Source organism: Oncorhynchus kisutch, linkage group LG25 (genome assembly GCF_002021735.2).
Source record: "Oncorhynchus kisutch isolate 150728-3 linkage group LG25, Okis_V2, whole genome shotgun sequence".
NCBI classification, from domain to species: Eukaryota; Metazoa; Chordata; class Actinopteri; order Salmoniformes; family Salmonidae; genus Oncorhynchus; species Oncorhynchus kisutch.
The window spans coordinates 1,534,134-1,560,127 of NC_034198.2; the positions used below are offsets into that span (position 1 = coordinate 1,534,134).

Below are 25,994 nucleotides of genomic sequence, written 5' to 3' on the forward strand. Positions count from 1 at the left end.
GAGTGAACAGTAATGGACCAGGTATAGAACCTTGTAGGACCCCTTTAACCAACTCCAATGGCTCCGACTGGATGTCATCGACTCTAACAGCCCGACTTCTATCCTTTAGATAGTCATGAAACCAACAACAGGCACCCGATCCCAGTCCTATTGACGACAGCTTACCCAAAAGTATCACATGGTCTACAGTGTCAAAAGCTTTAGACAAATCTATGAACAAGGCGGCACAGTACTTTGTATTATCTAGGGCATTTGTAATATCATTTACAACACGTACAGTGGCCATAGTGGTACTGTGTTTAGGTCTGAAGCCAGATTGATTGCTAGAAAGAGTATTTTTAACAGTTAAAAATTATTGTAGTCGTTGTAGCACCAATGACTCTAAAATTTAGCCTAACAGGAGAGCTTAGAGATGGGCCGATAATAATCCAATTCACTACCACCACCGCCCTTGAGGAGTGGTAAAACAAAAGCTGTTTTCCAAGATTTAGGAATCTTTCCTACGACTAATGTTTGATTGAAGATATTCGTCACTGCACTAGCAATTATAGGTGCCCGCATTTGAGTAAATATGGATCCAGATTGTCAGCGCCTAATGATTTCTTCGAATCTATAACAGATAGTGCAGATAAGACCTCATCTTCTGTGACTTTTTGGAAATGAAAAACCGGCTTACTGTTTTCCACATCAGTTGATGGGCTGAAACAATAGACCAGTCAGGATCATGAGAGCCAAGTGTAGAGCCAAGTGGAATTGGGCGATTCTCTAAAATGGTCCTGTCTTTGCACCCTCAGTTCCGCTACAAGGAAGCCTTTGTGAAGGAGAAGGGTCAGCAGGTGGGGCTGCTCAGTGTCGAAGATGACCCAAAGATGGTGCACTCCCTGGCAGCCAGCAAGCTCCAGAGCTGCCTGGGGTACAAGAGGCAGGCTCAAGAGACGCGCTCCCAGTTCAAGATGCATGCCAACCAGCCTGTGTTCCAGCAGGCCAAGAAGAGCCAAGCTCTGGCCAGCAACCAGACCTACCACCAGAGGCTCCATGATTACACCTTTGACCCCCAGCAGCTCAACGTCCAACACGCCAAGCAGGCCTACAAGCTGCAGAGTGATGTGAGTGTGTGTGTGTGCTCGTGCATGAATGTGTTTGTGTGTCTGTGGGGGGGTACCCATTGTAAATTGTAGAAAAGGTTTAGAGTTTAAGGTATACTCAATTTACTGGGATTCCAGTGCAGAGAATAATATAATAGTGAAGACATCAAAACTATGAAATAACACATGGAATCATGTAGTAACCAAAAAACTGTTAAACAAATATATTTTAATGTTAGATTCTTCAAAGTAGCCACCCTTTGCCTTGATGACAGCACACTCTTGGTATTCTCTCAACCAGCTTCATGAGGTAGTCACCTAGAACGCATTTCAAGTAATAGGTGTGCCTTCTTAAAAAGTTATAGTTCATAGTTTTGATGTCTTCACTATCATTCTACAATGTAGAAAATGGTCAAATTCAAGAAAAACCCTTTTGACTGGTACAAGATATGCAATGTGTGTACAAAACATTAGGATTACCTTCCTAATATCGACTTGTGTGCCCCCCCCCAACGCGATCTGTTGCAGGTGAACTACAAGTCAGATCTGAACTGGATCAGGGGTGTGGGCTGGACCCCCCCTGGCTCCCATAAGGTGGAGATGGCCCGGCGGGCTGCAGAACTGGGCCTGACGGAGAGCGTGAGCACTGAGGAGGCCATTGCCCAGTACCAACACATGATGATGATGGTGAGAGAGCGAAATACAGCATGCTTTTAAAAAAAAAATGCTATTGCAACCTCTATGCAATAAGAAAGTTTCAAGTTCCTCTGTCCAGTGTCTGTGTTCTTTTGCCCATCTTAATCTTTTATTTTTATTGGCCAGTCTGAGATATGGCTTTTTCTTTGCAACTCTGCCTAGATGGCCAGCATCCCGGAGTCGCCTCTTCACTGTTCATGTTGAGACTGGTGTTTTGCGGGTACTAATTAATGAAGCTGCCAGTTGAGGACTTGTGAGGCATCCGTTTCTCATACTAGACACTAATGTACTTGTCCTATTGCTCAATTGTGCACCGGGGCCTCCCACTCCTCTTTCTATTCTGGTTAGAGCCAGTTTGCGCAATTCTGTGAAGGGAGTAGTACACAGCATTGAGATCTTCAGTTTCTTGGCAATTTCTCGCATGGAATAGCCTTCATTTCTCAGAACAAGAATAGACTGACGAGTTTCAGAAGAAAGTTATTTGTTTCTGGCCATTTTGTAAGCCTGTAACTCACAAATGCTAATGTACCAGATACTCAACTAGTTTAAAGAAGGCCAGTTTTATTGTTTCTTTAATCAGGACAACAGTTTTCAGCCGTGCGAACATAATTGCAAAATGGTTTTCTAATGACCAATTAGCCTTTTTAAAATTATAAACTTGGATTAGCTAACACAACGTGCCATTGGAACACAGGAGTGATGGTTGCTGATAATGGGCCTCTGTGCGCCCATGTAGCTATTCCGTTAAAAACGGCTGTTTCCAGCTACAATAGTCATTTATAACATTAACAATGTCTACACTGTATTTCTGATCAATTTGATGTTATTTTAATGGACAACAAAATGTGCTTTTCTTTCAAAAAGAAAGAAAGTAACCCCAAACTTTTGAACAGTGTATACATTCACCTGTGGATACTTTCATGAAATACAGCTCTCGCCCATGAAAGCCAGCACAGTCATTGTTTTCACCTATATTAAATACAAGTCTCCACTCCAGTATTCCCTTCCCCTTCCCTTGTCTTTGCGGCGAACATGGCACAACCGCACGTCTATTCTCTGATAGGGAAGCACCCGAATCGATCACCTAATATGACCCGTCTGCGTTGAACGACCCTCCAAACAACGTTCTGGTGAGACTCTGTATACTGAAATCCCACCTCAGACCATACGATGATACAACCCGTCCGTAATGCCGGAGCATGTAGGCCCCCACCCGGAGACCTTTTTATAGATCTGTGCTAGACATTCCGGATATGTCACAGTCCTTCCCCCAAATTCAAAACCAACAGGACCCTGAACAGCTTCTACCCCCAAGCTCTCTGTACATGGACTCCGTAGTGGTGCCCTGTGTATATAGCCACGTTATCAGTACTCATTGTGTATTGATTGCTTTTTGTTATTATTCTATTATTTCTCCTTTTTTCCTTCTCTTCATTGTTGGGAAGGTTCACAGATCTACCTGTTGTTTACGAAGCATATGACAGATACAATTAGATTTTAGGATTTGATCTCCACTTATCAATGAGAATGACCGATCTAACACATTTATATCTGCAAGGAGTCTGGTCATACACAACTAATATGGAAGGTGTAAATATGTCCAATCTCTCTCTTCATTCACCAGCAGCAGATGGAGGAGCAGCAGCAGGTGTCAGAACCTGTTGAGACCAGCAAAGAGTTCCAGCAGTCGGGAGTCAATCTAGACGCAATGGAGATCCTCCACGTCAAGAGGAAGAAGACCATCCAAACGGTGAAGAAGTCCAATTCCTCCATGGATAGCAGCGTCAAGAAGTTAATGATGTCTTCCAACTCAGCCATAGAGTCAATGATGGCTTCCACCTCTGTCTCAGCCATTGAGAACACAGTCAAGATGTCCACAACGAGTGAGGCATCGGCCATAGAAAATGCTTAGACAATGTTGTGAGAAGGTGTTGCCTTAGGGCACGTATCGCACTTATTTCACGGAGGGGGCCGAGTGTCTGTGCGTTTTCACTCCTCCCTTGTACTTGATTGATGAATTAAGGTCACTAATTGGTAAGGAACTCACCTCATCTGGTTGTCTAGGTCTTAAACCAGCAGACACTTGGCCCTCCATGGAATGAGTTTGACACCCCTGCCCTAGGGGGTAGGTGGAAGTTGCTTCTAACTGATATAGGGTCTGGTCTTTTTTAATTCACCTGATGGATGAAGTAAGGGATTGGAGTTGGGTTACCTGATCCTAGATCTATTAAGAGCAATTTCTACCCCAAGATACAATTAGATAATATTGTGAGGGAACTGTGCATGTAGAATCAGGAAGGGAATTGAAAAGTGCTGTAAGTGGTTTATGTAGAAGGTTACCTCATTACACATTCATAACCCATACACAACATTCATTAGAAAGTATATGAGAATGTCATAATTTATTTTTCAACAATGAAAAGTTTATAGTTTTGTTACTACAGTGCCTTCAGAAAGTATTCATACCCCTTGACTTCATACCCCTCCACGTTTTGTTGCGTTACACCCCGAATTCAAAATGGATTAAATATGTTTTTTCCCTTACCCATCTACACACAATACCCCATAATGACAAAGTGAAAACATGTTTTTAGAAATGTTTGCAAATGTATTGAAAATGAAATACAGAAATATCTCATTTGCGTAAGTATTCACACCCCTGAATCAATTCTTGTTAGAAGGATCTTTGGCAGCGATTACAGCCACTAGTCTTTCTGGGTAAGTCTCTAAGAGCTTTGCATACCTGGATCGTACAATATTTGCCCATTTATTATTTATAAAATTCTGTCAAGTTGGTTGTTGATCATTGCTAGACAGGCATTTTTAAGTCTTGCCATAGATTTTCAAGCAGATTTAAGTCAAAACTGTAACCAGGCCACTTAGAATCATTCAATGTCGTCTTGGTAAGCAACTCAAGTGTATTTTGGCTTTGTGTTTTATGTTATTGTCCTGCTGAAAGGTGAATTTGCCTGCCAGTGTCTGTTGGAAAGCAGACAGAACCAGGTTTTCCTCTAGGATCTGCGTATGCTTAGTTGTATTCGGGGGGGGGGGGGGGGGGGGTTATCCCCCAAAAATTCCTAGTCCTTGCCGATGACAAACTTAACCATATCATGATGCAGCCACCACCATACTTGAAAATGGGAAGAGTGGTACTCAGTGATGTTGTGTTGGATTTGACCCAAAGATAACGCTTTGTATTCAGGACATAAAGTTAATTTCTTTGCCACATTTATTTCAGTTTTACTTTTGCCTTATTGCATGTTTTGGAATATTTGTATTCTTTACAGGCTTCTTTGTTTTCATTCTCTCGTTTAGGTTAATATTGTGGTGGTGTAACTACAATGTTGATCCGTCCTCAGTTTTCTCCTATCACACCCATTCAACTCCGTAACTGTCTGGAACAGTCACCACTGGCCTCAGTGAAATCCCTGAGCGGTATCCTTCCTCTCCAGCAAGTTAGGAAGGACACCTGTATTTTTGTCGTGACTGAGTGTATTGATACACCATCCAAAGTGTAATTAATAAAAGTCTACTTGTGTGTGTGCTGTAAAGTGTTAGTCCCATGTTTCATGAGCTGAAATAAAAGATCTTAGGAATATGCATACGCAAAAAAAAGGTTATTTCTCTCAAATGTTGTGCACAAATGTGTTTACATCCCTGTTGGTGACCATTTCTCCTTTGCCAAGATAATCCATCCAACTGACAGGTGTGACATATCAAGAAGCTGAATAAACAGCATGATCATACACAGGTGCACCTTATGCTGGGGACAATAAAAGACCACTCTAAAATGTGCAGTTTTGTCACACTTCGCCACAAATGTTTTGAGGGTGCGTGCAATTGGCATGCTTTTTTAAGGTATCTGTGACCATCTCTATTCCAATTCATGTGAAATCCATAGATTAGGGCCTAATTCATTTGTTTGAATTTACTCATTTGAAATTGTTGCGTTTATACTTGTATTTAGTATATGTGACTTAAGCACATTTTTACTCCTGAATGTATTTAGGCTTCCCATAATAAAGGGGTTGAATACTTATTGACACAAGACATTTCAACGTTTAATTCCACTTTGACATTATGGTGTATTGTGTGTAAGCCAATGACACAACATCTAAATGTAATCCATTGTAAATTCAGGCTGTAACACAACAAAATGTGGGATAGTAAAGGGTTGTGAATACTTTCTGAAGGCTCTGTATGTCACAATAATGATCCTGTCGACTTGCATTCATGAAATGCAATAAAATAGTTATTTTGTACAGCATGTTGATGTGTTGTGTATGGCTTATGAATATTGGGATCCTGAGTGGCGCAGCAGTCTAAGGCACTGCAGACATCCTGGTTCAAATCCAGGCTGTATCACAACCGGACGTGATTGAGAGTCCCATAGGGCGCCGCACAATTGGCCCAGCGTCGTCCGTGTTTGGCCGGTGTAGGCCGTCATTGTAAATAAGAATTTGTTCTTAACTGACGTTCCTAGTTAAATAAAGGTTACATTTAAAAAAAATGTCATGAAACCCGTATTTTTTTACCCTTCAAATCAAGTAAAGTGTAAAAGGAGAGGGAGAAGGAAATATGTAGAAAGTGCTTTGAGAAAATGTGTTTTTTGCTTGTAACTTCTTTCCTAACCTCGCTCCACTTGTTGATGTTACATTTATTTGTTGATGTTGATTTATCGTAGTAGCTAGCAGCAGGCAGTAGCAATCGCAATGATCAGAGTAAAACACAGAGTAGAAGAGACCAGTGAAATGATCAAACTGATTTATCGTAGTGCTACTGCCTGCTGCTAGCTAATCTCAATAATCAGAGTAAAACACGGAGTAGAAGAGACCAGTGAAATGATCAAACTGATTAATCGTAGTGCTACTGCCTGCTGCTAGCTAATCTCAATGATCAGAGTAAAACACGGAGTAGAAGAGACCAGTGAAATGATCAAACTGATTTATCGTAGTGCTACTGCCTGCTGCTAGCTAATCTCAATAATCAGAGTAAAACACGGAGTAGAAGAGACCAGTGAAATGATCAAACTGATTTATCGTAGTGCTACTGCCTGCTGCTAGCTAATCTCAATGATCAGAGTAAAACACGGAGTAGAAGAGACCAGTGAAATGATCAAACTGATTTATCGTAGTGCTACTGCCTGCTGCTAGCTAATCTCAATGATCAGAGTAAAACACGGAGTAGAAGAGACCAGTGAAATGATCAAACTGATTTATCGTAGTGCTACTGCCTGCTGCTAGCTAATCTCAATAATCAGAGTAAAACACGGAGTAGAAGAGACCAGTGAAATGATCAAACTGATTTATCGTAGTGCTACTGCCTGCTGCTAGCTAATCTCAATAATCAGAGTAAAACACGGAGTAGAAGAGACCAGTGAAATGATCAAACTGATTTATCGTAGTGCTACTGCCTGCTGCTAGCTAATCTCAATAATCAGAGTAAAACACAGAGTAGAAGAGACCAGTGAAATGATCAAACTGATTTATCGTAGTGCTACTGCCTGCTGCTAGCTAATCTCAATAATCAGAGTAAAACACGGAGTAGAAGAGACCAGTGAAATGATCAAACTGATTTATCGTAGTGCTACTGCCTGCTGCTAGCTAATCTCAATAATCAGAGTAAAACACGGAGTAGAAGAGACCAGTGAAATGATCAAACTGATTTATCGTAGTGCTACTGCCTGCTGCTAGCTAATCTCAATAATCAGAGTAAAACACGGAGTAGAAGAGACCAGTGAAATGATCAAACTGATTTATCGTAGTGCTACTGCCTGCTGCTAGCTAATCTCAATAATCAGAGTAAAACACGGAGTAGAAGAGACCAGTGAAATGATCAAACTGATTTATCGTAGTGCTACTGCCTGCTGCTAGCTAATCTCAATAATCAGAGTAAAACACGGAGTAGAAGAGACCAGTGAAATGATCAAACTGATTTATCGTAGTGCTACTGCCTGCTGCTAGCTAATCTCAATAATCAGAGTAAAACACGGAGTAGAAGAGACCAGTGAAATGATCAAACTGATTTATCGTAGTGCTACTGCCTGCTGCTAGCTAATCTCAATAATCAGAGTAAAACACGGAGTAGAAGAGACCAGTGAAATGATCAAACTGATTTATCGTAGTGCTACTGCCTGCTGCTAGCTAATCTCAATAATCAGAGTAAAACACGGAGTAGAAGAGACCAGTGAAATGATCAAACTGATTTATCGTAGTGCTACTGCCTGCTGCTAGCTAATCTCAATAATCAGAGTAAAACACGGAGTAGAAGAGACCAGTGAAATGATCAAACTGATTTATCGTAGTGCTACTGCCTGCTGCTAGCTAATCTCAATAATCAGAGTAAAACACAGAGTAGAAGAGACCAGTGAAATGATCAAACTGATTTATCGTAGTGCTACTGCCTGCTGCTAGCTAATCTCAATAATCAGAGTAAAACACAGAGTAGAAGAGACCAGTGAAATGATCAAACTGATTTATCGTAGTGCTACTGCCTGCTGCTAGCTAATCTCAATAATCAGAGTAAAACACGGAGTAGAAGAGACCAGTGAAATGATCAAACTGATTTATCGTAGTGCTACTGCCTGCTGCTAGCTAATCTCAATGATCAGAGTAAAACACAGAGTAGAAGAGACCAGTGAAATGATCAAACTGATTTATCGTAGTGCTACTGCCTGCTGCTAGCTAATCTCAATAATCAGAGTAAAACACAGAGTAGAAGAGACCAGTGAAATGATCAAACTGATTTATCGTAGTGCTACTGCCTGCTGCTAGCTAATCTCAATAATCAGAGTAAAACACGGAGTAGAAGAGACCAGTAAAATGATCAAACTGATTTATCGTAGTGCTACTGCCTGCTGCTAGCTAATCTCAATAATCAGAGTAAAACACGGAGTAGAAGAGACCAGTGAAATGATCAAACTGATTTATCGTAGTGCTACTGCCTGCTGCTAGCTAATCTCAATGATCAGAGTAAATCACAGAGTAGAAGAGACCAGTGAAATGATCAAACTGATTTATCGTAGTGCTACTGCCTGCTGCTAGCTAATCTCAATAATCAGAGTAAAACACGGAGTAGAAGAGACCAGTGAAATGATCAAACTGATTTATCGTAGTGCTACTGCCTGCTGCTAGCTAATCTCAATAATCAGAGTAAAACACGGAGTAGAAGAGACCAGTGAAATGATCAAACTGATTTATCGTAGTGCTACTGCCTGCTGCTAGCTAATCTCAATAATCAGAGTAAAACACAGAGTAGAAGAGACCAGTGAAATGATCAAACTGATTTATCGTAGTGCTACTGCCTGCTGCTAGCTAATCTCAATAATCAGAGTAAAACACGGAGTAGAAGAGACCAGTAAAATGATCAAACTGATTTATCGTAGTGCTACTGCCTGCTGCTAGCTAATCTCAATAATCAGAGTAAAACACGGAGTAGAAGAGACCAGTAAAATGATCAAACTGATTTATCGTAGTGCTACTGCCTGCTGCTAGCTAATCTCAATAATCAGAGTAAAACACGGAGTAGAAGAGACCAGTGAAATGATCAAACTGATTTATCGTAGTGCTACTGCCTGCTGCTAGCTAATCTCAATAATCAGAGTAAAACACGGAGTAGAAGAGACCAGTGAAATGATCAAACTGATTTATCGTAGTGCTACTGCCTGCTGCTAGCTAATCTCAATGATCAGAGTAAAACACAGAGTAGAAGAGACCAGTGAAATGATCAAACTGATTTATCGTAGTGCTACTGCCTGCTGCTAGCTAATCTCAATAATCAGAGTAAAACACAGAGTAGAAGAGACCAGTGAAATGATCAAACTGATTTATCGTAGTGCTACTGCCTGCTGCTAGCTAATCTCAATAATCAGAGTAAAACACGGAGTAGAAGAGACCAGTGAAATGATCAAACTGATTTATCGTAGTGCTACTGCCTGCTGCTAGCTAATCTCAATAATCAGAGTAAAACACGGAGTAGAAGAGACCAGTGAAATGATCAAACTGATTTATCGTAGTGCTACTGCCTGCTGCTAGCTAATCTCAATAATCAGAGTAAAACACAGAGTAGAAGAGACCAGTGAAATGATCAAACTGATTTATCGTAGTGCTACTGCCTGCTGCTAGCTAATCTCAATAATCAGAGTAAAACACGGAGTAGAAGAGACCAGTAAAATGATCAAACTGATTTATCGTAGTGCTACTGCCTGCTGCTAGCTAATCTCAATAATCAGAGTAAAACACGGAGTAGAAGAGACCAGTAAAATGATCAAACTGATTTATCGTAGTGCTACTGCCTGCTGCTAGCTAATCTCAATAATCAGAGTAAAACACGGAGTAGAAGAGACCAGTGAAATGATCAAACTGATTTATCGTAGTGCTACTGCCTGCTGCTAGCTAATCTCAATGATCAGAGTAAATCACAGAGTAGAAGAGACCAGTGAAATGATCAAACTGATTTATCGTAGTGCTACTGCCTGCTGCTAGCTAATCTCAATAATCAGAGTAAAACACGGAGTAGAAGAGACCAGTGAAATGATCAAACTGATTTATCGTAGTGCTACTGCCTGCTGCTAGCTAATCTCAATAATCAGAGTAAAACACGGAGTAGAAGAGACCAGTGAAATGATCAAACTGATTTATCGTAGTGCTACTGCCTGCTGCTAGCTAATCTCAATAATCAGAGTAAAACACAGAGTAGAAGAGACCAGTGAAATGATCAAACTGATTTATCGTAGTGCTACTGCCTGCTGCTAGCTAATCTCAATAATCAGAGTAAAACACGGAGTAGAAGAGACCAGTAAAATGATCAAACTGATTTATCGTAGTGCTACTGCCTGCTGCTAGCTAATCTCAATAATCAGAGTAAAACACGGAGTAGAAGAGACCAGTGAAATGATCAAACTGATTTATCGTAGTGCTACTGCCTGCTGCTAGCTAATCTCAATAATCAGAGTAAAACACGGAGTAGAAGAGACCAGTGAAATGATCAAACTGATTTATCGTAGTGCTACTGCCTGCTGCTAGCTAATCTCAATAATCAGAGTAAAACACAGAGTAGAAGAGACCAGTGAAATGATCAAACTGATTTATCGTAGTGCTACTGCCTGCTGCTAGCTAATCTCAATAATCAGAGTAAAACACGGAGTAGAAGAGACCAGTGAAATGATCAAACTGATTTATCGTAGTGCTACTGCCTGCTGCTAGCTAATCTCAATAATCAGAGTAAAACACGGAGTAGAAGAGACCAGTGAAATGATCAAACTGATTTATCGTAGTGCTACTGCCTGCTGCTAGCTAATCTCAATAATCAGAGTAAAACACGGAGTAGAAGAGACCAGTGAAATGATCAAACTGATTTATCGTAGTGCTACTGCCTGCTGCTAGCTAATCTCAATAATCAGAGTAAAACACGGAGTAGAAGAGACCAGTGAAATGATCAAACTGATTTATCGTAGTGCTACTGCCTGCTGCTAGCTAATCTCAATAATCAGAGTAAAACACGGAGTAGAAGAGACCAGTGAAATGATCAAACTGATTTATCGTAGTGCTACTGCCTGCTGCTAGCTAATCTCAATAATCAGAGTAAAACACAGAGTAGAAGAGACCAGTGAAATGATCAAACTGATTTATCGTAGTGCTACTGCCTGCTGCTAGCTAATCTCAATAATCAGAGTAAAACACAGAGTAGAAGAGACCAGTGAAATGATCAAACTGATTTATCGTAGTGCTACTGCCTGCTGCTAGCTAATCTCAATAATCAGAGTAAAACACGGAGTAGAAGAGACCAGTGAAATGATCAAACTGATTTATCGTAGTGCTACTGCCTGCTGCTAGCTAATCTCAATGATCAGAGTAAAACACGGAGTAGAAGAGACCAGTGAAATGATCAAACTGATTTATCGTAGTGCTACTGCCTGCTGCTAGCTAATCTCAATAATCAGAGTAAAACACGGAGTAGAAGAGACCAGTGAAATGATCAAACTGATTTATCGTAGTGCTACTGCCTGCTGCTAGCTAATCTCAATAATCAGAGTAAAACACAGAGTAGAAGAGACCAGTGAAATGATCAAACTGATTTATCGTAGTGCTACTGCCTGCTGCTAGCTAATCTCAATAATCAGAGTAAAACACGGAGTAGAAGAGACCAGTGAAATGATCAAACTGATTTATCGTAGTGCTACTGCCTGCTGCTAGCTAATCTCAATAATCAGAGTAAAACACAGAGTAGAAGAGACCAGTGAAATGATCAAACTGATTTATCGTAGTGCTACTGCCTGCTGCTAGCTAATCTCAATAATCAGAGTAAAACACGGAGTAGAAGAGACCAGTGAAATGATCAAACTGATTTATCGTAGTGCTACTGCCTGCTGCTAGCTAATCTCAATAATCAGAGTAAAACACGGAGTAGAAGAGACCAGTGAAATGATCAAACTGATTTATCGTAGTGCTACTGCCTGCTGCTAGCTAATCTCAATAATCAGAGTAAAACACGGAGTAGAAGAGACCAGTGAAATGATCAAACTGATTTATCGTAGTGCTACTGCCTGCTGCTAGCTAATCTCAATAATCAGAGTAAAACACGGAGTAGAAGAGACCAGTGAAATGATCAAACTGATTTATCGTAGTGCTACTGCCTGCTGCTAGCCAATCTCAATAATCAGAGTAAAACACGGAGTAGAAGAGACCAGTGAAATGATCAAACTGATTTATCGTAGTGCTACTGCCTGCTGCTAGCTAATCTCAATAATCAGAGTAAAACACGGAGTAGAAGAGACCAGTGAAATGATCAAACTGATTTATCGTAGTGCTACTGCCTGCTGCTAGCTAATCTCAATAATCAGAGTAAAACACGGAGTAGAAGAGACCAGTGAAATGATCAAACTGATTTATCGTAGTGCTACTGCCTGCTGCTAGCTAATCTCAATGATCAGAGTAAAACACAGAGTAGAAGAGACCAGTGAAATGATCAAACTGATTTATCGTAGTGCTACTGCCTGCTGCTAGCTAATCTCAATAATCAGAGTAAAACACAGAGTAGAAGAGACCAGTGAAATGATCAAACTGATTTATCGTAGTGCTACTGCCTGCTGCTAGCTAATCTCAATAATCAGAGTAAAACACGGAGTAGAAGAGACCAGTGAAATGATCAAACTGATTTATCGTAGTGCTACTGCCTGCTGCTAGCTAATCTCAATAATCAGAGTAAAACACGGAGTAGAAGAGACCAGTGAAATGATCAAACTGATTTATCGTAGTGCTACTGCCTGCTGCTAGCTAATCTCAATAATCAGAGTAAAACACAGAGTAGAAGAGACCAGTGAAATGATCAAACTGATTTATCGTAGTGCTACTGCCTGCTGCTAGCTAATCTCAATAATCAGAGTAAAACACGGAGTAGAAGAGACCAGTGAAATGATCAAACTGATTTATCGTAGTGCTACTGCCTGCTGCTAGCTAATCTCAATGATCAGAGTAAAACACGGAGTAGAAGAGACCAGTGAAATGATCAAACTGATTTATCGTAGTGCTACTGCCTGCTGCTAGCTAATCTCAATAATCAGAGTAAAACACAGAGTAGAAGAGACCAGTGAAATGATCAAACTGATTTATCGTAGTGCTACTGCCTGCTGCTAGCTAATCTCAATAATCAGAGTAAAACACAGAGTAGAAGAGACCAGTGAAATGATCAAACTGATTTATCGTAGTGCTACTGCCTGCTGCTAGCTAATCTCAATAATCAGAGTAAAACACGGAGTAGAAGAGACCAGTGAAATGATCAAACTGATTTATCGTAGTGCTACTGCCTGCTGCTAGCTAATCTCAATAATCAGAGTAAAACACAGAGTAGAAGAGACCAGTGAAATGATCAAACTGATTTATCGTAGTGCTACTGCCTGCTGCTAGCTAATCTCAATAATCAGAGTAAAACACGGAGTAGAAGAGACCAGTGAAATGATCAAACTGATTTATCGTAGTGCTACTGCCTGCTGCTAGCTAATCTCAATAATCAGAGTAAAACACGGAGTAGAAGAGACCAGTGAAATGATCAAACTGATTTATCGTAGTGCTACTGCCTGCTGCTAGCTAATCTCAATAATCAGAGTAAAACACGGAGTAGAAGAGACCAGTGAAATGATCAAACTGATTTATCGTAGTGCTACTGCCTGCTGCTAGCTAATCTCAATAATCAGAGTAAAACACGGAGTAGAAGAGACCAGTGAAATGATCAAACTGATTTATCGTAGTGCTACTGCCTGCTGCTAGCTAATCTCAATGATCAGAGTAAAACACAGAGTAGAAGAGACCAGTGAAATGATCAAACTGATTTATCGTAGTGCTACTGCCTGCTGCTAGCTAATCTCAATAATCAGAGTAAAACACAGAGTAGAAGAGACCAGTGAAATGATCAAACTGATTTATCGTAGTGCTACTGCCTGCTGCTAGCTAATCTCAATAATCAGAGTAAAACACGGAGTAGAAGAGACCAGTGAAATGATCAAACTGATTTATCGTAGTGCTACTGCCTGCTGCTAGCTAATCTCAATAATCAGAGTAAAACACGGAGTAGAAGAGACCAGTGAAATGATCAAACTGATTTATCGTAGTGCTACTGCCTGCTGCTAGCTAATCTCAATAATCAGAGTAAAACACAGAGTAGAAGAGACCAGTGAAATGATCAAACTGATTTATCGTAGTGCTACTGCCTGCTGCTAGCTAATCTCAATAATCAGAGTAAAACACGGAGTAGAAGAGACCAGTAAAATGATCAAACTGATTTATCGTAGTAATACTGCCTGCTGCTAGCTAATCTCAATAATCAGAGTAAAACACGGAGTAGAAGAGACCAGTAAAATGATCAAACTGATTTATCGTAGTGCTACTGCCTGCTGCTAGCTAATCTCAATAATCAGAGTAAAACACGGAGTAGAAGAGACCAGTGAAATGATCAAACTGATTTATCGTAGTGCTACTGCCTGCTGCTAGCTAATCTCAATGATCAGAGTAAATCACAGAGTAGAAGAGACCAGTGAAATGATCAAACTGATTTATCGTAGTGCTACTGCCTGCTGCTAGCTAATCTCAATAATCAGAGTAAAACACGGAGTAGAAGAGACCAGTGAAATGATCAAACTGATTTATCGTAGTGCTACTGCCTGCTGCTAGCTAATCTCAATAATCAGAGTAAAACACGGAGTAGAAGAGACCAGTGAAATGATCAAACTGATTTATCGTAGTGCTACTGCCTGCTGCTAGCTAATCTCAATAATCAGAGTAAAACACAGAGTAGAAGAGACCAGTGAAATGATCAAACTGATTTATCGTAGTGCTACTGCCTGCTGCTAGCTAATCTCAATAATCAGAGTAAAACACGGAGTAGAAGAGACCAGTAAAATGATCAAACTGATTTATCGTAGTGCTACTGCCTGCTGCTAGCTAATCTCAATAATCAGAGTAAAACACGGAGTAGAAGAGACCAGTAAAATGATCAAACTGATTTATCGTAGTGCTACTGCCTGCTGCTAGCTAATCTCAATAATCAGAGTAAAACACGGAGTAGAAGAGACCAGTGAAATGATCAAACTGATTTATCGTAGTGCTACTGCCTGCTGCTAGCTAATCTCAATGATCAGAGTAAAACACAGAGTAGAAGAGACCAGTGAAATGATCAAACTGATTTATCGTAGTGCTACTGCCTGCTGCTAGCTAATCTCAATAATCAGAGTAAAACACGGAGTAGAAGAGACCAGTGAAATGATCAAACTGATTTATCGTAGTGCTACTGCCTGCTGCTAGCTAATCTCAATAATCAGAGTAAAACATAGAGTAGAAGAGACCAGTGAAATGATCAAACTGATTTATCGTAGTGCTACTGCCTGCTGCTAGCTAATCTCAATAATCAGAGTAAAACACGGAGTAGAAGAGACCAGTGAAATGATCAAACTGATTTATCGTAGTGCTACTGCCTGCTGCTAGCTAATCTCAATGATCAGAGTAAAACATGGAGTAGAAGAGACCAGTGAAATTATCAAGCAATGAAGAGCAGGTTAATGGAGATGCTCTCTATCCAATCGTAGCAGCAGGATCAATCTACAGCCCACCCATTTCTTTACAGGTAGAAAAACTAGCCAGCTGAGTTATTTAGAGCTCTTAACACTGTTTGAGTGCCATGAGAGAGATGCATGCTGGATAATAAAAAAATATATACTTGTATCATAATCGGAACATTCTCCATATTGTCCATAATCGGAACATTCTCCATATCCGTTACAACATACTGGATTGGACAAAAACCTTTGACAGAGTTCTCGGCCCACCCCTATATCCACATATGTTAGAGAAAGTTGGACTGGTGACAGCTCCACAACAGCTGCCGAGAAAACCAATGACTGTATTTAATCATTAATATACATATTTATTTGATCATACAGATGTTGCAGGTACAAGTTAATTACGGCTGTCAAATGGTTAAAATAACGAAAGATTTTCCCATTCATAAAGCAGTGCATTGAGTTACAGTCATGATTTGGTTGTAAGGGACGGAAGGAACATTATCTACATCCAATTTTCTTCATAGCATTTTCACTATAAACACCACAAGTCACTGTAACATACAGCTATTAATGCTCACAAGTAGGCCTACTCCCCATTATCAATGTTCTTGAAGTTTAATTTGCGCACAGCACACACACAATCCCTTTCTCTCTCACACACCCACAGCTTTAAGTACTGTTAAAGCTTCAGGTATAAAGAACGGGCTCCGTGGATAGAAAGAACAAATAGCTTTTCAACTTGTCCAACAATGTTGTGAAAGCACTGTAACCATCTGTACTCTTCAGATGCCTTTACACACATAGGCCTACACACTTTCCCCCCCTCCCATACCCTCGCTCTTTCACTTACTCTGCTAACACATCATACATACCCCGCTCTTGCATATGCTGCTTATCTTTGAAGCATCTCTTTGAGAAACCTATTTCTTTTCAGTTCTTCCTGTGCCATCTAAATGTTTGCACAGCCAGTGGTCAAGCTATCAGGTTGCTATCTATCTAGCTATCTATCTATCTACCTAGCTAGCATAACTAGCTAAATAATGTTGTTTGTTATCAAACCAAAATATAGCAGCTCGTGAGTAGTTTAAAAAAGGCCCCGACACGAATCCTCGGCAGAAAGTGAAAAAAAACACAGCTAAGGTAATATTGTGTATACCTTTTACATGACTTTGACTGGAGGCACGTGGTCTACGGCAATGTAGCAAGCATTGACTGTAGCTGTGTTCTGTGTTTTAAAGGATCTGTGCAGAAAAACGTGTACTTAAAAGGTTCCACGAGACCCAGATGCAGACACAGGAGGCAGATGGTTAGAGTCCAAGATGTTTATTAACAATCCAAAAGGGCAAGAGAATGGTTGTGGACAGGCAAAAGGTCTGTTCAGAGTTCAAGGTACAGAATGGCAGGCAGGCTCAAGGTCGGGGCAGGCAGAATGGTCAGGTAGGTGGAGTCCAGAAAAACAGGCAAAGGTCAAAACCGTGAGGACTAGTAAAAGAGAATAGAAAAGCAGGCGCACGGGAAAAACACACTGGTTGACTTGAACATACAAGACAAACTGGCACAGAGAAACAGGAAACACAGGGATAAATACACCAGGGAAAATAAGAGACACCTGGAGGTGGAGGAGACAATCACAAAGACAGATGAAACAGATCAGGGAGTGACAATGTTGTGCGTTAATGCATTATTAACATGTTAACTTTAATTGACCTTAAGTGAATATACATCATTTTTTTTGCATATTTCTTGTGGGCACAATTCTAGCTCAAAATTATGCCTGCTGTTTTATCATTAGGTCTGGTGCTTTTCTTGATGATGCTCACTGATAACTTGATATACTGAGTTTTCTTTGTCTGGCAGGATCAGCTTTGTGACAATGCACTGGTAAGAACTTAAACCTGGACTGGGAGTAAATGCTATGGGTCCAAACTTATAAAGGTTTAAGCATAGTAGCTGTTAGCTTTCCCCATAAGAAAACTGTAGCCACTTAACCATTATTCTAACATGAACATCTGACCAGCATGAAATGCACAGTTATGTTTTCAGTATTCGTAGCTGTGCATTGGACGGGGCCACAGTGTCTCCCGACTCTTCCTGTCTCAGCCTCCAGTATTTATGCTGCAATAGTTTGTGTCAGGGGGCTAGGGTCAGTCTGTTATATCTGGAGTATTTCTCCTGTCTTATCCGGGGTCCTGTGTGAATTTAAGTATGCACTCTCTAATTCTCTCTCTCTCTCACTCACTCTAATTCTCTTTTTCTCTTTCTTTCTTTCTCTCTCTCTCTCGGAGGACCTGAGCCCTAGGACCATGCCTCAGGACTACCTGGCCTTGCTGTTCCCAGTCCACTTGGCCCTGCTGCTGCTCCAGTTTCAGCTTTTCTGCCTGCAGCTATGGAACCCTGACTTGTTCAGGGTTCCATAGGACTTGCTACCTGTCCCAGATCTGCAAGGACATGCTACCTGTCCCAGACCTGCTGTTTTAAACTACTTGGCACCACACGTCCCGCTAGGGCACCCCCCCCCCCACTGCTCAACTGACACAGTAGCACACAGAACGCAAAAAATATTCTTAGAAATATTTAACCTCCACACATTAACAAGTCCAATAGCTCAAATGAAAGATAAACACCTTGTTCATCTAGCCACCAAGTCAGATTTCTAAAATGTTTTACGGCGAAAACATAGCACATATTTATGTCAAACCACCACCAAAGATAGGCTAATTTACATAGCCATTTTGTAGAACAATAGATGCAATCACAAAAGCAGGATTAAAAGTAAAATAATTCACTAACCTTTTGAAAATCTTCATCAGATGACAGGAATAGGACATGTTATACAGTACATTTATGTTTTTTTCAATAATATGCTAATTATATCCATAAATCACAGTTTACATAGAAGGTCATGGCTAAAAAATGCTACAACAATGCCTGGAGAAATTATGGTAACTCTGCCAGATAACAGAAATACACATCATAAACGTTGACTAAATATACATGTTCTACATATACTTAGAAAGATACACTTCTTCTTAATAAAACAGCTGTGTTACATTTATTTTTAACTTTACAGATTTCGTTCACTAGGCTATAATGTGAGTCGGCGCTCAGGAATTAGCATTTTGGCTCCTCCACAGAAACCCAAATTTAACACATAAATGTTCCCTTACCTTTGCTGTTCTTCCATCAGAAGACCTGGAAGGGTTTATACTTACCAAAAACAGCTTTAGTTTTGAAGTCTGTGAAGTCTGTGTCTTTCGGTTATCAAACACGACATATTTCGGTTGAAATGCAGCCAAAAAGTAAAGTTAGTTCGCACCAAAACAGCGAAATTACATATTATATGTCGACTAAACTTGTCAAACTTGGTTCAGAACACAGCGTTAGCATGCTATATAGCTTCACCGCAATTCTCAGGACAAAGAGAAACACACGCATCGTTTAATCAATCTTGAAAGAAAGACACCACAGGCGCAGAATGCACGTGAGATCTCGCGCGACCGAAAGGATTCGGCCCGTCATTAATCTCGTGAGCGCGCGATTCACACAATGAGAAGCCCCATTGAAAGCGGACACCGCGCTGAAGGCATAGGAAGTGTTCCCAGGACCGTAGGTGCTTGGGAAGGGTGGGGGCGATGACGTCAAAGTTGGGCCAACTTTTTGGATGACAAGAGAGAGTTTGGGAGAATGAGTGCCCTGAGAGTTCTGCTTTACTTACAGACATAATTTAAACGGTTTTAGAAGCTTTAGAGTGTTTTCTATTCAATAATATTTATTATATGCATATATTAGCAATTTTTTACAGATTTGTGTGCCCATGTTTACTATGGGCACACATTTCACCAACGGGGGCAGTATTCTGCCCTAGCCTTAACAGGTTTTAAACTCTCTAGAGACAGCAGGAGTGGTAGAGATACTCTGAATGATTGGCTATGAAAAGCCAACTGACATTTACTCATGAAGTGCTGACGTGTTGCACCCTCGACAACCACTGTGATTATTATTATTTGACCCTGATGGTCATCTATGAACATTTGAACATCTTGGCCATGTTCTGTTATAATCTCCACACGGCACAGCTAGAAGAGGACTGGCCACCCCTCATAGCCTGGTTCCTCTCTAGGTTTCTTCCTAGGTTCTGGCTTTCCTAGGGAGTTTTTCCTAGCCACGGTGCTTCTACACCTGCATTGCTTGCTGTTTGGGTTTTTAGGCTGGGTTTCTGTACAGGCCCACCGCTTTGAGTGTGTCAAGAACTGCAAAGCTGCTGTTTTTTTTTTACGCTCAACAGTTTCATGTGTGTATCAAGAATGGTCCACCACCCAAAGGACATCCAGCCAACTTGACACAACTGTGGTAAGCATTGGAGTCAACATGGGCCAGGATCCCTGTGGAATGCTTTTGACACCTTGTAGCGTCCATGCCCCAATTGGGAAAGGGATACCTAGTCAGTTGTACAACTGAATGCCTTCACTTGAAAAGTGTCTTACACATTTAACCCAACACCTCTGAATCAGAGAGGTGAAGGGGGCTGCCTTAATCAACATCTTCGGCACCCAAAGAACAGTGGGTTAACTACCTTGCTCAGGGGCAGAAGAGATTTTTACCATATCAGCTTGGGGATTTGATCCAGCAACCTTTCAGTTATTGGCCCAACGCTCTAACCACGAGGCTACCTTCTGCCACTGAGGCTGTTCTGAGGGCAAACGGGTGGATTCAATTAAATATAAGGCAGGTGTTCCCAATGTTTGGTATACTCAATGTCCAAAATATACATATTTGTCATTCACTGTTCTAAAAAAAAATCTGAGGCAAACCCTGTTGTCAAATAGAAGTAATTTACCTCCCAACATTATCACTGTTAGGTGGCGTCCTCCACTAAGGTGGTCTGCTCAGAATTTTTAGATACAGCAAAGCGAGGTTTCGAGACCCACCCAGGTCCCTCCCCAAAAAAGACATGGTCCTCGAGTCACTGTGACAAATTAGATCATTAGAATAATGCGTTTACTGTATATGATGATGACACGACGTGGCCCTTTTGTGGTGTATATCGTGGCTCCCCCCTCTCTCAGTCTCTCTCCCACATCAGGTTTTTACAACAGTCATAAATTCATACCAGAATCTCTCTCTCTGCCACGGAGTAGAGAGAGAGAGAGAGCCTATGGAGAACTAAGACATTCTTCTTCCCAAAATTCCTAATCCTCAAAATTGGAGAATTAGACAATATTTCTGTTTTTGAGAATGTGGGAAGGGTCTGTGGACACTTAAGGGACAGTCATGTCGAGTTTGTTTCATTTGGTGATCTCATGAGGGACAGGAAAGACACATAACTATATCCCTTAATGTGTACATTTCCCAGCTGTCAGGTTTACATCTGAAGGTTGTATAAGATGAATAAGTATAAGAATATGTTTGTTATCTTTTCAATGTGATTTAGTCTTCTAAATGAGAATTGGTTGTTTTATGGTAACTTATGCACAGTCAGTAGCCACGCCCAGGTGGGCACAAACATGATGAGATGGCCCTTTTCTACCCAAGTATAAAAGCCCCCGTGACGCTAACCACGAAACCACAGTGTAAGCTAAGGTTGAAAATGGTTGAATTTCTAAGACCAGAAAATATGAAGTGATAGCTACATGTTGAAATGGTTGGCACTACAACTCTACCAAAGGACAAGACCATACATCATGGAGCATTGGCTACACAGCTGAAAATGGTTCAATTCTGAGACTATCGATTCACTACAGGAGTAAGAAATCCTAGGCTGTCGAACTACAAGTCTGCAGCCGGAAATGTACGAAGCCTAGGACAAGAATACAGACAACCGCTGAAACATCTATTCTATGCGACAACCATGGGTACGCCTGACGTATCCATTATGAACCCAACCAGAGACTTTCTGTTGATCGACTCTCCAGCAGATGGATCGGCAACCACAAGACATACACTCGTAAATATGTTAATTGCAATTTCTTTTCAAATGAGTGGTCGTTCATGTAAAGTATTAGCAATTTCTATGACTGTAGTTATCAGCTATGAGTTTCCCGCTCTTGAGCGGTCCACACCCCCTTTCCTTTGTCTACCAAACCGTCATATCGGTTTCGTCCACTAGGGACTTTTTCTTTGTATCATGTTATACCCAATGTATGAACTAATTGTGTGTGTGTTTCATGTATTTCTGTGATTTGATGAGTTATTTAGTAAATAAATAATTAAGCTAATTTGTATTTTGCTGATTCATAATTTGTGCTAGGGTTCATGCAGAGGGTTTGCGACATTCAGAATATGACTGATGAGGTAATAATAATACATGAATACAATACTAATAATATAAGATATGACAATATCTGAAGAGTCGATTCGGAAAATAGAGACATTTTCCCGTGGTGCCTCGATTTCCTAGTTAATTAAAGTTTACATGATTGATTAGTTTAATCACGAAATAATAATTACACATAGAAAATTGATTTGATAAAATAACAGTCTTCACATTTAACGATAGTCACAGACACGGCATTCTGACGCCCCATGCGAGGAATCTAAGATAGCATGAGGAATTGATTTGATTCAGCCTATATAAAAATGTAATACAGCATGGGAGTTGTCGACAGGAGTTATTGGTTGTTGTCACCTATACTCCCTCTACGGCCTCTAGGTCATCAGGCTGCTGATTATCCCCCACACCTGTCACCATCGTCAAGCGCACCAGAGCTTCATGACACTCGCCTGGACTCCATCACCTCCTTGATCATCTTCCCTATATCTGTCACCCCCCTTGGTTCTTTTGTCAGGTGTTATTGACTCTGTTTCGTGTTTATTTATTAAAACACTCACTCCCTGTACTTGCTTCCCAACTCTCAGCGCACTCGTTATAGTTGTGTGTGTTTGCCCATAGAAGTTGTCCCGGTGTCTTGTATCTGATGACGCCAGGGTGTCTTAGGAGTTGGTCAAGTTAGTGATTACATTTCTAGTACTTGGATAACAATCCAGCTACTTATAGAAATTTGAGAAATAGACGCGTTGGGCCAAACATGCTATTTCCGTCTCTCATGTTTCAGAAGCGGGTAGACTCGGTCATTATTAATTTGTCAAGCGAGGACATAGGGCCAGCCAATTGAAATTTGAGGATATATTAGCTTGACTAAGCGATAATTCTCTGTCCCTCGCCTCTTCATTAGCGTGAGGAGACCACGGTGTATTTTGTTGTTTTCCACACTTTCCGGTTAAAACATCTCAAATTATCGCCAAAAAGTTTGAACGTAAAGAAGTTGTTAGTAAACATTTCCTATGTTATGCTTGAAAGTGTACAAAGGTGGATTAGCTTGCACGAGATGCTAAGCTAACAAAGAGAAAGCAGCCATTTTGTTTTTCCTGTGTCACGTTGAAATTCCTCCGCACTTAGGCTTCTTCAGTTTATACATAATATACACATTTTACAGACACAATCTATTTTACAATAGTTATATTTGGTTTGTTTTTAGTCCCTCCTCTATTTCTGATGTCCATCCAGTTTGATTTCTATTTGTAACTGTGCTATTTCACATCATTTCTGAACCTATATACATTTTACAGACCTCGTATGTTTTACATTGGTTATCTTGTTGTTATTAGTCCCACCCTTCAGCTCCATTCACCTCTCCCATCAATCTCTTAACACCATCCATTTTGGATTTCTATATGCCATATATTCTTCAACTGTGCTGTGGTGCTTCACAAAAGTACTGAACCTTTCTATTCTCATAGCTTCTACATGTTGTAAATTAAAATTTCTGCTAAAATAATTATATTATTGATTGATTGACTATGACTTTTCAAATCACCCAGTATTGCTGTCTGCAGCGTTAGTTCTTGGTAAATGTTGCAATTCTTCAGCCATTCCTGGACCTGTGACCGAAAATGAGCTACATATGGACAGTACCAAAATAAATGATCTAATGACTCTGCCTCCTCACAGCAAAATCTGCAGAGCTGGGAAGATTGTATCCCCCATATATATAACATTCTATTGGTTGCAATAATTTTGTATAATAATTTAAATGAAAATAATCTAAGTTCTGAATCTGGCGTTGTTTTGTGTGTCAATTCATAAACCATGCGCCATTGAATCAGTACATCGAAAATCTCTTCACAACTATTTAGCAATTTATATGGCACAACTGTACATTTTTTGGTCCTTAAATCAAATTGGTATATGTTTTTATTTATCACACTTTTCTTTAACCATGTATGTTCTTTAATACAGGGCTGACAGACAAGTTCCTTACTTTTCCCCCCTTCTCCATTTTTGTGGTAATGCTGCAATTAGTTGGTTGTAATGTTGGATAGAGCAGACATTTCCATATGTCTGTGTTAGCTGCATGTGTGACATAACTCCACCAGTCCTATTTATGATATCATTCACTAAAAGTATACCTTTTTTTAAATGTTATAGAAAAAAAACGTGTTTTTAATCATTTTGTATTTTTGAGTTTATTTGTTGTATTATTTGTTCTGTCTTTTCAGGTGGATTAAACTGAAATTGCAACCAACTTTCTAAGACTGGTTTAAAAAAGAACGATATTTTGGAGATTATTTCCTTTTCAAATAACCGAAAGTGAACAGTTGTAATCTGAATAATGGGAAAGAGGCCATTCTTGAACATGGGGTGTGTCACGGTCTGACCATCGTTCGTATGTGTTTTCCTTGTTTTAGTGTTGGTCAGGACGTGAGCTGGGTGGGCATTCTATGTTGTGTGTCTGGTTTGTCTATTTCTATGTTTGGCCTGATATGGTTCTCAATCAGAGGCAGGTGTTAGTCATTGTCTCTGATTGGCAACCATATTTAGGTAGCCTGTTTTGTGTTGGGTTTTGTGGGTGATTGTCCTTAGTGTCCTTGTTCCTGTCTCTGTGTTAGTTTACACAAGTATAGGCTGTTTCGGTTTTCGTTACGTTCTTTGTTTTGTAGTGTTTATAATTGATTCGTGTTTTACGTTTGTTTATTAAACATGGATCGAAATCTACACGCTGCATTTTGGTCCGACTCTCCTTCACCACAAGAGAACCGTTACAGGGTGAGACATTCTTACTAATTTACTAGAGAACCATTTCGGATTTAAGTACAACTTTTGTATGACTGATGACTTTAGTGAGAGGTCTAATGCTTTAAATTAATAATTTCTTCCCCCCTGAATTCATATTCGTTATATAAATAGGCCCTTTTAATTTTGTCTGGCTTGTTCATATCATTTAAAAAGCAGATCACTCGTTGTAGGCAAAAACAAATAAACAGGTAAACTGTGATATCACTAAAGAGTTCAATCAGGATGATTTTCCACAAATAGACAGGTATTTCCTTTCCATGGTAGCAAGATCTTATCTATTTTTGTTAACTTTCTATAAAAATGTATTGGAGTGAGAATCTCTTTCCTTCGGGATTTGTATACCCGAGTTTGTCCACATCCCCGTCAGACCATTTTATTGGTATACTACACGGTAATGCAAAAGTTACATTTTTACATCTTTCGAAAAGAGCACACAGTGCCACCCACAGAACAGAAGCAGATCAACTGCCAAAAGCATTTCCATCGCCCTCACCTCAATTTGTATTATACTATAAAGCCATAAAAAATATATTTTAAAAATCCTGTTTCTTATTTTCCATAATTAGCTATTAATATTTGTAGTAATGTAGGCAATTTATGCAAAGGATGGTGTTCTCGGGGTGATGGAGGTGTTGGGTTTGCGCCAGACATCAAATTTTCCTTGATGGCCAAAAAGCTCAATTTTAGCCTCACCTGACCAGAGTACCTTCTTCCATATGTTTGGGGAGTCTCCCACCTGCCTTTTGGCAAACACCAAACATTTTTTCTTTAAGAAATTGCTTTTTTTCTGGCCCAGCTCGGTGGAGTGTATGGCTTAAAGTGGTCCTATAGACAGATACTCCAATCTCTGCTGTGGAGCTTTGCAGGTTCTTCAGGGTTATCTTTGGTCTCTTTGTTGCCTCTCTGATTAATGCCCTCCTTGCCTGGTCCGTGGGTTTTGGTGGGTGGCCCTCTCTTGGCAGATTTGTTGTGCTGCCATATTCTTTCAGTTTTTTTCTCATGGAGTTAATGGTGCTCTGTGGGATGTTCAAAGTTTGGGATATTTTTTTATAACCCAACCCTGATCTGTACTTCTCCACAACTTTGTCCC

The 25,994-nt window shown here is 40.3% G+C and overlaps 1 protein-coding gene across 3 annotated transcripts in view; it reads left to right on the top strand.

The window, feature by feature from the left end:
* Positions 1-4,276, top strand: part of nrap (nebulin-related anchoring protein) — a 120,228-nt gene extending 115,952 nt beyond the window's left edge. For 2 of the 3 annotated variants that reach the window (XM_031805003.1, XM_031805005.1), the window contains 3 exons: positions 795-1,106; positions 1,614-1,772; positions 3,406-4,276. In XM_031805003.1, the coding sequence (XP_031660863.1) occupies positions 795-1,106; positions 1,614-1,772; positions 3,406-3,693 (759 nt within the window). In that variant the 3' untranslated portion in view covers positions 3,694-4,276. The remainder of the gene's footprint in view (positions 1-794; positions 1,107-1,613; positions 1,773-3,405) is intronic. The other variant, XM_031805004.1, reaches the window with a different exon arrangement.
* The last annotated feature ends 21,718 nt before the right edge of the window (positions 4,277-25,994 follow it).